Source organism: Eucyclogobius newberryi, unplaced genomic scaffold (assembly GCF_026437365.1).
Source record: "Eucyclogobius newberryi isolate DKJ021-1_F unplaced genomic scaffold, fEucNew1.0.hap1 SCAF_18, whole genome shotgun sequence".
In the NCBI taxonomy this organism is placed as follows: domain Eukaryota; kingdom Metazoa; phylum Chordata; class Actinopteri; order Gobiiformes; family Gobiidae; genus Eucyclogobius; species Eucyclogobius newberryi.
In genome coordinates this window covers 27,318,212-27,330,711 of record NW_027315812.1, presented here as the reverse complement: position 1 = coordinate 27,330,711, position 12,500 = coordinate 27,318,212, and the positions used below count along the sequence as shown (strand labels likewise).

The 12,500-nt window shown below is 41.1% G+C and overlaps 1 protein-coding gene across 3 annotated transcripts in view; it reads left to right on the top strand.

Annotated features, from left to right (window-relative positions):
- mpp7a (MAGUK p55 scaffold protein 7a) overlaps positions 1 to 12,500 on the top strand; it is a 227,548-nt gene that overhangs the window by 86,514 nt on the left and 128,534 nt on the right. For all 3 annotated transcript variants that reach the window (XM_072451195.1, XM_072451194.1, XM_072451193.1), the window contains exon 6: positions 5,337 to 5,468. In XM_072451195.1, the coding sequence (XP_072307296.1) occupies positions 5,337 to 5,468 (132 nt within the window). The remainder of the gene's footprint in view (positions 1 to 5,336; positions 5,469 to 12,500) is intronic.

Here is a 12,500-nt window from a genome sequence, read left to right as displayed (position 1 = left end):
GGGGGTCAACAAGGCAGGAGAGGAGAAAGCAGTTCAGAGGACGCTCTGAACTGATGAAATAAGAAAAACTAAACTCAACTGGTTTTAAATTTTAGTATTTGAGAGCTCTGTATTTCAACAAATTTAGGGTTTTGTTTGATTGACAACAATCAATTATAAAGATTGTATTAAGCTTGATAAGAGATGAAGATGAATTCAGATTTTTATAGATGGCCAATTTTTTGGGGAATGTGATCACAGACAGGACACTTCCTGTCCCCGACATAGAAGACAAAAGTCGTGTTTTTTGAGTGCACAGAACAAAGCCATGTTTTGTTTTGTTTTATTTTTGGACATGACAAAATTATCTTTTTGGACTTAATATGTAACCATAATGCATGACTAGATGAAAGTACAGGACGAAAAGACGGAAGTGTTTTTGAATTTAGAATCAAATACAGGCACAGGCCTGGAAGTGATAATGTGGGCAAATGAGTGACTACTGATGTTTTTGGACATAGGAGTAGAATGAGTAGTAAGTAAAGTGATAGTAAAAGTTATATCAGTAACTTATTTATTTGTATTATCATGAGGAAACCTCGTATTGCATGTAGACGTAAGTGAGGGAATAAGTTAAATAGTGACGTCCAATGCCCTCCCAGGAAAGACATGAATGGGTCATTAACTAGGGCAGTTTACGCAGAAGTGGGGGGACATGGGACATACATGTGTTTATTAACTAAAGACAACAGGACACCAAGTCATAAAGATAGCTAGAGATAACAGGGGCTATTGACTGGCAAAGAATCTGGAGAGGACTCAGGATGGAGCAGATGTCGTTATCTTTACGGATCACAGGGACACTAACAGCAACACCTCAGGGGGGGTTGACGTGATGGGTATTAAGGAGAAGAGTTAAAATTAACAGCGAAAGAATTTGACATTCTAAAGTAAATACCTAAAGGATTGTGGAGATTCAATCAAGAATTGAATAGATTTAAATTAGACAATATCATCTACATTTAGACGTTATAGAAGTTATGAAAACCAGTGATAACAGGACTTAAACATTATAGGACTCAGGACGGAGGCAAGAGATGGTTAGACTGATAAAATGATGTGCCTTATGTACAAGGGGAAGGTTTAGGATCATTTTCATTTTTAATACACATATAGACTTGCTAGAACAAACTAATGCACAATGTTTGTAAAGCACCACATGAGCAGGTGTGAGAGATTGAGTTTGAAACTCACCTGAAGCACATATAGAAGATTAGCACATATTGCATTAGATGGGTGATTTTATTCAGGCCACACCAACAGAGGAGATGTGAAACATTTTAAGTTGTGAGTTGACCCTTAAGGCCAGTTCAACGGGGAATTATTGGGATAATTAGTATAGTTTGATGTATTTGAATACATACATACACACACACACACACACACATACATACGCGCGCACACGTGGAGACCAAACATTTAGAGTTTGAGACATTTAGAGTTTGAGACATTTAGAGTTTGAGACATTTAGAGTTTGAGACATTTAGAGTTTGAGACATTTAGAGTTTGAGACATTTAGAGTTTGAAACTTTTAGAGTTTGAAACATTTAGATTTTTAAACATTTGGAGTTTGAAACAAATGGTGGTAAAACAGATTTACAAGTTACAGATCGCAGAGGCAGTGTCGGATTACAGACACACAGGGTGGGAGCCCAGCGCCGTGTAAGGGGGGGCTCAGCCAGGGATGTGACCGCTGAACTGTGAAAGGTCAAGAGGTGACATTGCGGAGTGGAGTGACAGACGCAATTCCATTTCTTCCTTGATTACATCTTGGATTAGTGAACGTTGTAAACTATCTGGATTATTGAATTTTGTTTAAATGTAGAATTGTGTAGAAGTTTGAGAAATGGGCAAAGCCATTTATCAAATGGAGGGATATACGTGTAAACAAATATTCCGAATCAATAATTTCTAAAAAAAAAAAAAATTTGTAAACAAGAAAACTGTTTGAAATACACTGAATTGTCGAAAAGACTTTGTTTATCACCACAGCAGAACGTGTTGGAGATGTGGTGTTTACAGAGACGGAGCCAAGTGGACAGCCAGTGGACGGAGCCACACCGTGTCGTCCTCACACCGACCATTGGAGGGACGAGAACATGGGTGCTCTCATGGGAAAGTGAGAGAAATGTCTGGACAACACAGCGGCAGATCCATAACATCTGCAGGACGCAGGACTTCGTTTGTATTCTTCGTTTTTGTATGCAGAGACAACAAACAGATTCTACAGTACGCAAAGTACTATACTCTGCTACGATGAACGAGAGCCAGAGGCTACGGTGCGCAGAGTACCATACTCTGCGAAAAAGAATCAACAGTTATCATCATCACAGCGATGACGGTAATATGGGTGCTGAACACCTGTATTATACAATCGGGACAATCGATCAACATACACAGACATGGAATAGAGGGAAGAAAATAAGTGATCAACTTGAAGAAAGGTTATGAAATGCATAATGTACAATGTATAATTGACATGACAGAGGCTGAAGAAACACAATGGCATATTACACCACAGCCACAGTTGTTTGCACTAACTAAGAGAGTTTTTTTATCTGCTACAACATAACTACATGTAATGTTAATGAGATTATGAATTGAGATGGGAAATGTACCAGTTCATATGTGTCATAGGTGTGACCGAAGCGAGCAGCGGGAGGAGGTCTCTTAAGGAACCAAGAGAGGACTTATGGTGGTGTGGGGACACTTGTGGGACGTTGTGCCTATGTATCCCTTTTGTGGCCAGCCATGGTCATAACAAAGACCAGCATCACCCAGAACCATACCGCAGGGTCAAGGTCGAGAGGTTAGAGGACAGTCTGGTCCCAGTAGCACCTGATACTACATATTTGATTCTATTGGGGTGTCCAGAGAGGTCCCTGACGAGTCAAAGTGACTGACCAGAGAGCAGCGGGTTTAAGGGCTTTCCGCTTGTACTTCTATATTTCCCATCACACCGCACCAAATTATAGACAAGATAAATTGTCTGTTTGTCAAATTACAGAGATTAACCAATCTGACTCAAAATTTAGGACAGTAATGCTGTAGACATGTTGTGGGCCGAGAGAAAAGAAGTGTGTTCAATGTTGAGAACTGTGCATAAACTTTTTGTGTGTAAAAGTGTCATTTTAACACCAATATGAAAGACATGTTGAAAACTGAAAAGAATAATGTGTTTGGCATATGATACAGTAGACTAATGCTTTGATAAACAGGAGGGAAATGTGATAAAATGTGAATATATGATTATATTTCTGTGATGTATTTTATCTGCATAATAGTGATATTTTATCTGCATCATTAGTCTAAGAGAAGAACGGGTGTGTGACAGCATTTGTTTGTGAAGGGGTCGTAAAGATGGGCCAAAGGATGTTTACCCTAGGGGGGGTGATAACCCAGAGGAGTCTGGGTAATGTTTACCCAAGGCTTGATCTCTACGGAAAAATACCAAGTGCCTTGATGTGAGGCTGACCAATGAGAAATGTGACCCGCCTTTTCCAGAATATCTAATAAAACCAACCAGCATGGGAAAAAACGGTGTGAGACGCGGGGGTGAGACGCAGGAGGGTCAGCCAGGCTCCTTACAACGGCCTGGCTGACACAGTCCCCGCGTTTTCTCCCATGCATGCCACACAAATGTCTGATGTTTCTGTGTCGTTTCATATTCTAGGTTGAATTGTGTTCTCTATGTGTTAAGGAATAGCATCGGTGTATGTCTAATTCCATGACATATACAAAAACTAAGGGATGGAGTGTGAGTATGTAATTATCAGTACTGTAGTTCAAGTTTGTGTGCAATAATGAGTGCAGTGCATAAAACAAAAGACAAACTCAAATGTGCATGAATGAGGTGCCGAAGACAGAGGCAGCCAGCGAGAGCGCAGACTGCATATATATTTTTAAAAAAAACTCTTTCTCACCCTCCGCGGGTGGTCCCCTTTCAAGCTTGGCTCCTCTACCAGAGGTGTGGGAGCTTGAGGGTTCTGCGCAGTATCTAGCGCTGCACTTTTCTGGACCAAGATGTCTGATGTTTTTCCTGGGATCTGCTCAAGCTACTCCTCCAGTTTGGGGGTCACTGCCCCCAGTGCTCCGATCACTACGGGCACCACCGATACCTTCACGCTCTAGGCCTTCTCCAGCTCCTCTCTGAGGCCTTCGTATTTCTCTAGTTTCTCATGTTCCTTTTTCCGGATGTTTCCATCCCATGGCACTGCAATGTCCACCACCACGGCTTTCCTCTGACCCTTGTTGACCACCACTATGGCCGGTTGGTTCAACATTACCATTCTGTCTGTCTGTATCTGGAAGTCCCAGAGGACCTTGGCTCGGTTGTTCTCCACCACCTTTGGAGGGGTTTCCCACCTTGTCCTTGGGGTCTCCAGCCCACACTCTGCACAGATGTTTCTGTACACTATGCCAGCCACCTGGTTGTGGCGCTCCATGTTAGTTATAGTTATATAAATAAAAAATTCTGATTTTGGCTCTCTCCAGAATGCTAAAACCGCTCTTCTCTCATCTGCTCAGTCACATCTTGAACGCTGTTGTAAAACACCGAACTCCTCATATCTACTCCTCTTTCTTCTGTCCGTTCGTCTGGCGCATTGGGTACAAAAAACTTTTTGCACTTCACACTGAAAAAACGCGGAAAAAGCAGCACGCGTCCAGCTGCATCTTAGGCCTCGCACACAGTTGTTAAATTGCATTGCTGCAAAAAACTATGGCATCATTCGTCCGTTTCTCGTGTCTGCTTGTGAACTTGTGAAATATCGAAGGAGGATGAGAACTCCCTCGCTGCAGCTGTACGTTTAGACACAACGGCAGAAGGTTGTGTTGTATCCTGAAAAACTTAAGGAACCGTTGCCAACATTGGCTCCGACCCTCGGCTTTAGAAAAGTTATGGTGGTTTTGTTTTATGTTCTTGTGTTGTGTTCAACCAGACAACAATTCTTCATCCAGGGGCAAACATCAGAGGAGAGTGGTCATATTGGTCTCAAGCAGATTGGCCTTTGAAAAAGCTATAAACACAGAGATAAAGAAGTGAAATAAATGCAGAAATAGCTGAGAATAAATTAGAAGTAGTTTCCAGTTTACTCTAGTTATAGCCTCGTCTCACAGCGCCACAAACTTTCTAACCGGTTCAGGTACGATTTAGGTTTTGCCAAGAAACCATGATATCGCACCTCATATTTAAAGCTTGAAAGTCCCTGATGCCCTATCTGCATTGTTATTGGTCTGTACCTGTCCCCAAAAGCACACATCAATGAAAGAATTATACATTGTTGATTCCTCTCCAGAGCCTTCTGACGGTCCACGACACAGTGGCCCAAAAGAATTACGACCCTGAACTACCGCCGCTGCCTGACGACCTGGACGACGACGAGGATTCAGTCAAGATTATCCGACTGGTCAAGAACAAGGAGCCTCTGGTAAGTTTTTAAAAATACATCTCAATACAGCTTTCAGAATGTACAGCACACACAATGTAAAAATGTTCTGGAAGTGAAGACATTGGAACATCTTCAGGCATGAGTCTATAATTTACACATCGTATTCGAACCTGTACATTATATCTGACAGAAGGGTTTAACTCTATGACTCTTGGATTTGTCAAGCGCCCCTTATACTGCTCTGATACTGTGCAGATGTGAAACTTCAAAATGTCAGATACAAAACGCCATCCAAGATATTTTTCTTCCACTAAAGCAACTTTGTATTTGGACAGTTTGACCTTTTTGAATATCCAGAATTGGCAAGTCGTGGTAGCTTGACCCAGTTTGTGATGAACTATTTTTTGTGTGTACTTCAATTCAGAGCTTGATATGCATATCCATAGTTGGGTGAACAGGCCATAACAGTTACAGGAACAAACGCAAAAAGCAACGCAAATGTATGGAATATAACACAAATTTACTATAGGCTATTATTTTATATTGACTAATCAGCATTGGTTATTATGAGCCTTAAAATGCCATAAACATGTGTATGAAAAGATCACCTTTTCTTTCATTTAGATCCCAAATGCATTGCAGCTTAAGTTTGGAGAAAAATAACACTTAACGAATTTTGCATAAACTCAAACAGTGTTGTTAATGAGTGTCAATGTTAGAGTTCTTTCATTTTAGAAGATTTGTTTGAAACAGTTCTTTCCATTTGATGACAGGGCTCAGCTTGTCACATGTCAGTGTCAGGTGCACTTGTTCTGAGGGCGGTCCAGGAGCGTGGTGAGGTCTGACCAGGACACACTTTAAGGGCAGGAAGTACTTTCATCAGAAGACCATAAACATACAAACACAAGTTGGACAATTATATACAATTCTCCAAAAGATTGTTTGTAAAGAAAAGTATATTGTTCATCACGTATAGAAGTATATGAACTTATATATAAACAGAAACTCAAAAAAGTATAAAAAGCAATTAAATCACTTCTACATAGAGGGTTTATTTTACAAATTAAATTTTATTATTGGTGAAAAATAAAAAGTTGTATACATTTTTTAACATTTAAAAAAAAATATCTTATTTTAGTTTAAAAACCAGTTACAAATAGTGAGTTTATTCCTTAGTATTAAAATTGGGTCTGAAATGTTTGTGACAACACTAGAACGTGCCCAGATAGCTCTGTATGATCCCCAAATTCCTCTCGTCGTCGTCACACCAAACATGCGTTCAAGGCATTTGATTTGTGGGAATCTTGCCCTCAACCTTGAAGTTGTAAGCACCTCAAACCCAACCACAATTGCCCTGTAGTTGCGCATAAGTATTTTGAGCCGGTCCAGTCTGGATGCGTACAAATGTCTTCCTCTGTTCTCCTGGTCAGTGCCGCTCTCTCATGTCCGAGCTCCTAGACACTGACTCCGGCTCACCACTGCGTCTCCGGCTCATTCTCACTCCACCCGTCTGTGCCGTGCCTGTGCCATTCCACACATTCTCCACACATTGTTAGTTTGGCCACAACCACACAAGTTTAATTAGTTTCCACGCTTTTATGTGATTATCTTCATAACTTCTCCAAGCCCAAACGTGACAAATTTTTGCTTTATTCTTCTTGTTTTATTTCAAGAGCATAATCATATCATAATCTACTGTTTTTGTCCTTGAGAAATCATCGAAGAGATATATAGTAACTATAGTAATAATATAAATTCAATAGTGTAATGTAAACAGTGAAACAAAAACAGAAATGACACAAACACTATAAAGCCAGTCAAATGCTAACCAGGTTCTTGACTCTCCCCCATATTTCCCTCACAGCTCTTTGGTTAATCTACCTCGGTACATAAATCCTAGGTTTTCAGGCCAGTACCTCCATATAGAAAATTATTTCCGGGATTTCCATCTCGAGTTAAAAAACAGTGTCCAGTTGACTACCTTTGAAATCTTTTCTACCATTGAATACCATTAGAAAATGTGTACCAGTATAAACCTCTGTATATACCTTGAGAAGCTTGGGAGGTTCCACAACTATGAAACTAAACATATGTATATTGCATTATTCAATCAGAGTTTTTCTTTTCTTTAACAAAACCCAAACATTTCTGAGCGCCGCTCCTCAGATCTGATGTGTAACTTGGCCTGGTCACGATATCTGTTTGTCTCCCTTGGATATGGATAAGTTGAATGCCACACTGCCACTCCGGGCAAAGCAATAATATGAAACGAGCCGGTGGCAGATCCTCCACCAAAAAGGTACATAGTAGTAATACAAAATTAACTATACATTTAAAAGGTACATTTTCCAGCATACTAGTATTAGGGCAAACATATATAATATAACTCAGTTTTCAAAGCCAGTGACGTAAGACAAGAGTATTTTGAGCCTCTTTTCTGTCCCGGTGCAGTCATTCCACACATTCCCTGGTCGTGTCGACGTGCGACCACACCAGACCTGATTGTTGTTGGTTTGGCCCTGCTCACCACACACCTGTCATTATTTTCAATTCGTCCTCGTGATTATTGGAGTGGTAATGTTCCCGTTCTTCGGCGTGACCTCAGTCTCCCGTCCTGCTTGTTCTCTCGGAGCCCTGCCCTCTGTCATCAGCCCGTCTTTGTTGTGTGCCGCCAACGCCCCGCCTCTCTTTGATCAGAGCCGGACATGTCCCAACCCCGGCTCCTCTATTTTCACTTTGCGGTTTAGCTGTGACTGCCGTGTTGGCTTGGGCCCATGCCACACCCCTGAGGGACACCACAACACACCTAAGCCATTTTTGGGTCCCTGCCGGTTTGTCGCATGTTCAGTGCAACTACACAATAATGTGGCTTAGAGGAATTCTGCACATTGTCGAGGTGGCTTCCTGGACTGGCCCCTGGATCGCTTTAACGCAAACCATAATGTGATTTATACCGGGCCTGGTCAGCTTAATCATTTGGCTGGCGTTGGTTCATGACGTAAACTGAGTGATTTGGCTCTCGGTACAACGTGAAACGCACATTTACGACGTGTTGGATTGTGGATCACTGCACCACAGTCCCAGTGTTAATTATAGATATACATTATAGGGAAAGCCATATATTTGGCTTCATGACTTTAAGGCACAATCTGTGTATTGTGTGTTCAATTCCTAGACGTCTAAAAGGATTCTGCTGAGGTTAACACAAGGGCAGAGCTTTAAAATATATACCTATACTCTTCATCTTTAGCTGTCGTTAATACTTTAAATTTTAAACCTCTACTTCTCAGCAGGGTATAACTTAAATCATGACATTCAACATTAAATCATTTACATGTGAAACCCAAGAGCACATCCTACTGTTACAGCAGTAGTGCATCTTTGAAAAACATTGCCTTCATCTACACACTATGTTTGAATAACACTCTTTGAATTCTCATTTTTTTATATTGTAAGATTGAAACATACTTTGGAATTCATGCCTGAACCTTTCCCAATCTCTACTGCATTTTTTTTTTAGAAAATTTAAACGGCAAAGTTTTCAAACGTTCACAAAATTAGTGCAACCAAAGGTTTATACCCTTCTGAGAGTAACGCGTTTAGAATAGCTCACACAGCCTGGTACTTAAATTTGTAAATGAGCCAGTAGACTTTGCAGGCAAATTGTTGTTGTTTATATGTTTATTAAATGTACCACTGGGTGATTCTACCAATATCTAACTTTCAGCGCTAGTTTTTTAAGTAACTAAGCTAAACAATTCTACACCCGGTAGTATGATTGAGTGGTTGTCAGTCGCCAAAACGGCCCTGGGGACTCATTTATAAAGCCTGGTATGCTCAAAATGAAGCCCAAAATGTGCATACTATAAAAAAGATATTTGACGTACAAATGTGCGACTTCCACGCACACTCTGGAGCTTGCGTGGAAGCTGCACAAAGTTTGGGGAGAGGGGCAGAGGTGAAATAGCTTGGTCAAATGGGACCATTGACAAAAAAGTTAATTCAATAAAACCAACAGTAAAATGTGCTTTACAATCTTTGTGATGGTACGCACCGTCAAATGAGTGACGGACGCTTTCACGTGCAGAAGCATGCTCGTGCACCATCATCACCATCTCGCTTCATGCAGACCAGTCACGTATTTGAAAGATTTCCCTCATTGCTCCTCTTGTTCAGATGCCCTTCCTCAGTGTCACAGATCCTTAGTGCTCTCCCTTCTCTGAGGCTCTCCCCCGCTCTCCCCCCTGCTCACTTGACACACGGGGCTCTAGGGGTCTCTGCTCTTCGTCTAACATCTCATGTCAAAAGAGGATTTAATTTAGTGCTGTCTAGTGTCTCCACCTCAGAGAATTTCCTTTTTATCCTCCTTTTCTCGTCCGTCTGTATTATTGCGTCTCACCCTTATGAATCTGCTAAATATGTTAATTTGGTGATTTGCATAGCTTTATATGGTATATTAGGGCGGGCTCAGGTGGGAAACTCGGGAGGAATCGCTGCGCCAATTTGGACGACCGAAGTGCGTACAGGTTTTATGAATCACCTTTTTTTTTTTTTTTTGCGGCTGTTCAATTTTTGCTTTCCGCGACACACTCTTTCAAGCACAATTTGACGCACTCTTTTATAAATGAGGCCCCTGGTTTTTCAGTTTGTGATGTTTGGAGGCTAACGCTAACTCTTGCATTGAAAAGGCATTGCAGCTAAAGTATGGAACTGTACCAGCCTTTAGAATGTAGGCGTTCTCTTTACAAACACGAGAAGGGTCTATACTTTATTCGTGAGACCGAGTTGAGTGATGCATAAACACTGAAAAGCTTGACGGCTGTGTCTGCTCTGAGTGTCCGTTTGAGGTCGGAGTAGGCCTGGACATCAGCCGTACGTTTGCTTTTCCTTCCCTGCTTTTCTCTTCAGTGTAAACAGACATGCAGTGTAGTGTTCCTGTGGGAACGCAATATGTGTTACGGCTCTGTAATTACACAGCGCTACAGTTAGGCCCATTTCAGGCTTCATTTAATAAGACACATCTCTGAAGGGCTTTTCTCCTCTGTTCGTTCCCTGGTTTATCCGCACAGCCTAAATCTCTTCTATTAACACCTCACCCATGCCCACATAATACAGTCGGACTAACACTTGTGGACTATAGTTAGAGCCTATGGGAAATGGAGCTGCACTGGGTACTCTGGGACTTTTACAGCTGCTATTATAGACAATATGAATATGTGAAGTTTAGGTGGAACTGCAGCTCGCCTCCTTTATACAAGTGCAAACTAATTGTCCACATATAATTGGACTTTCTATTGTTGGAAAATGAACAGAAAGAATGTAGCTGGGAAAGTCCCCTGGAACCATGGCATTTAAAACGTGTAAGCTTGGACCAAAATAAGTCAGTCACAACTGAAAAAGCTTTGTAAAGGAACAAGTAAGTGGAGAGGGGCATATTTCTAATCTGATATGGTACTCTTTGGAGTATATTCGATACTGATAATCAGAAGATATTATGGCATATCGCGCCATCAAATGCACTACGTCCCGTCATAGCTGAAGTTTCTTCCTACAAACGGTGATGAATTAAAACATATTTATATATTCATAGTTTGCTGTTTAGTTTGTTTTCCCTCCAAGTTTTTTGTGTTTATTTTTTTTCAGTGAATGAATGAATGCACCTTTGACAATATTTTTTATCTAGTCATAGCCATGCTAATATTTCAATTGGTGGTATGTCTCCTTCTGTAATCTAAATTCTGAGTGGTGTATTCAGAGCTACTTTGGCTAAGGTTGTATTCCGCCAAGTTCTGCCCACAGCCCTTCAACCATGGCATACGTCATCATCCGGTTTGTCTTCCAGAGGGAAACTGAGCCTAATGAATTCTAATGAATAGTGTTGAGGAGGGTAATAAAGCGGTCAGCAGGTCAGCTCCTCATACCCGTGTCACTCTCACTGCTTGAGCTGTAGTAATGCTGCTCCAAATTGATTTAGAAGTGCCCTTTAACTCACACCTAAGACAGTCAGAGCAGTGACATCACACATCACTGTAAAATATTCCCCTGCTGTCATACATACATATATTTATGCCTTGTCTGGAGTTTGGGAGTTTGCGCACACATGCTGTCAGTGACTCATGCGTTATGCTAAAGGTGATTAGTGAAGCTGTGTGTTCAGTGGCTGATTAATTACTAACATTTTTAATAGCATGATGTCACAGCACTTAAAACAAAAATAACCATATAATTGCTATTAAAAACTGAATGGTATGACACTTTAGGGTTTGACTCATGCATTAAAATTGCATCAATCACATCTTTGGGGATGAATAATGGCACCACTTTCTTAAAGGTCCCATATCATGCAAAATCGACTTTTCAGAGCTTTTAACCTTCTTACAGTGCTATTGGTATATGTGCCCAAAGTGTTATTTTTTTCTGCAATATTTAGCTAGAGAACAGTCCTTACCCTCGTACGGAGCTACTCACCACTGGTGAGTGCCGCAGCACGCTTCCCTGTTTCAGCCCATCCTCCAGGAATCACTCTGTACCTGTAACATGCCCCCCCCCATATGGAGTAGTATTTGGTATTCAGTAAGATAAATATATTTTTACAGTGCGTTGCGGCTGCTCTCCCAAAGCCACTGATTTATTATGTAAAGTTTGGACAATTAAATAATTAGGTTTGGAGAGACATAAGCGCAGCCGTGTCCTTTTATTAGAAGAATGTGTTATTTTGGATCAGGTTCCGTGGCATTTTAGTGGGGGTCTGAGTTGGAGCGGAGCAGGCTACGTCAGGCTGCAGTGCAAGGCCTCTGCTGATACAGGCTCACTAATAAGACACACATCTGTGCACTGGTCTTACACAAATTATGTCCCCCAGCCAGAAATATGGCTCTGCAAGGGGAGGAGGAGGCTCAAAGTTCAGACAAACATAGAACAAGTCATCTGCAATCAATTAGAATGAGCACAGAGCGAGAAATATAGTGAATGCAACAACAAGAACTGGTCAACTTCAATCCATTTATTTTTGTAACACCAAAAATAACAACAGCAGTTACCTCAATGGGCACTTGTTAAAACAAATGAAAA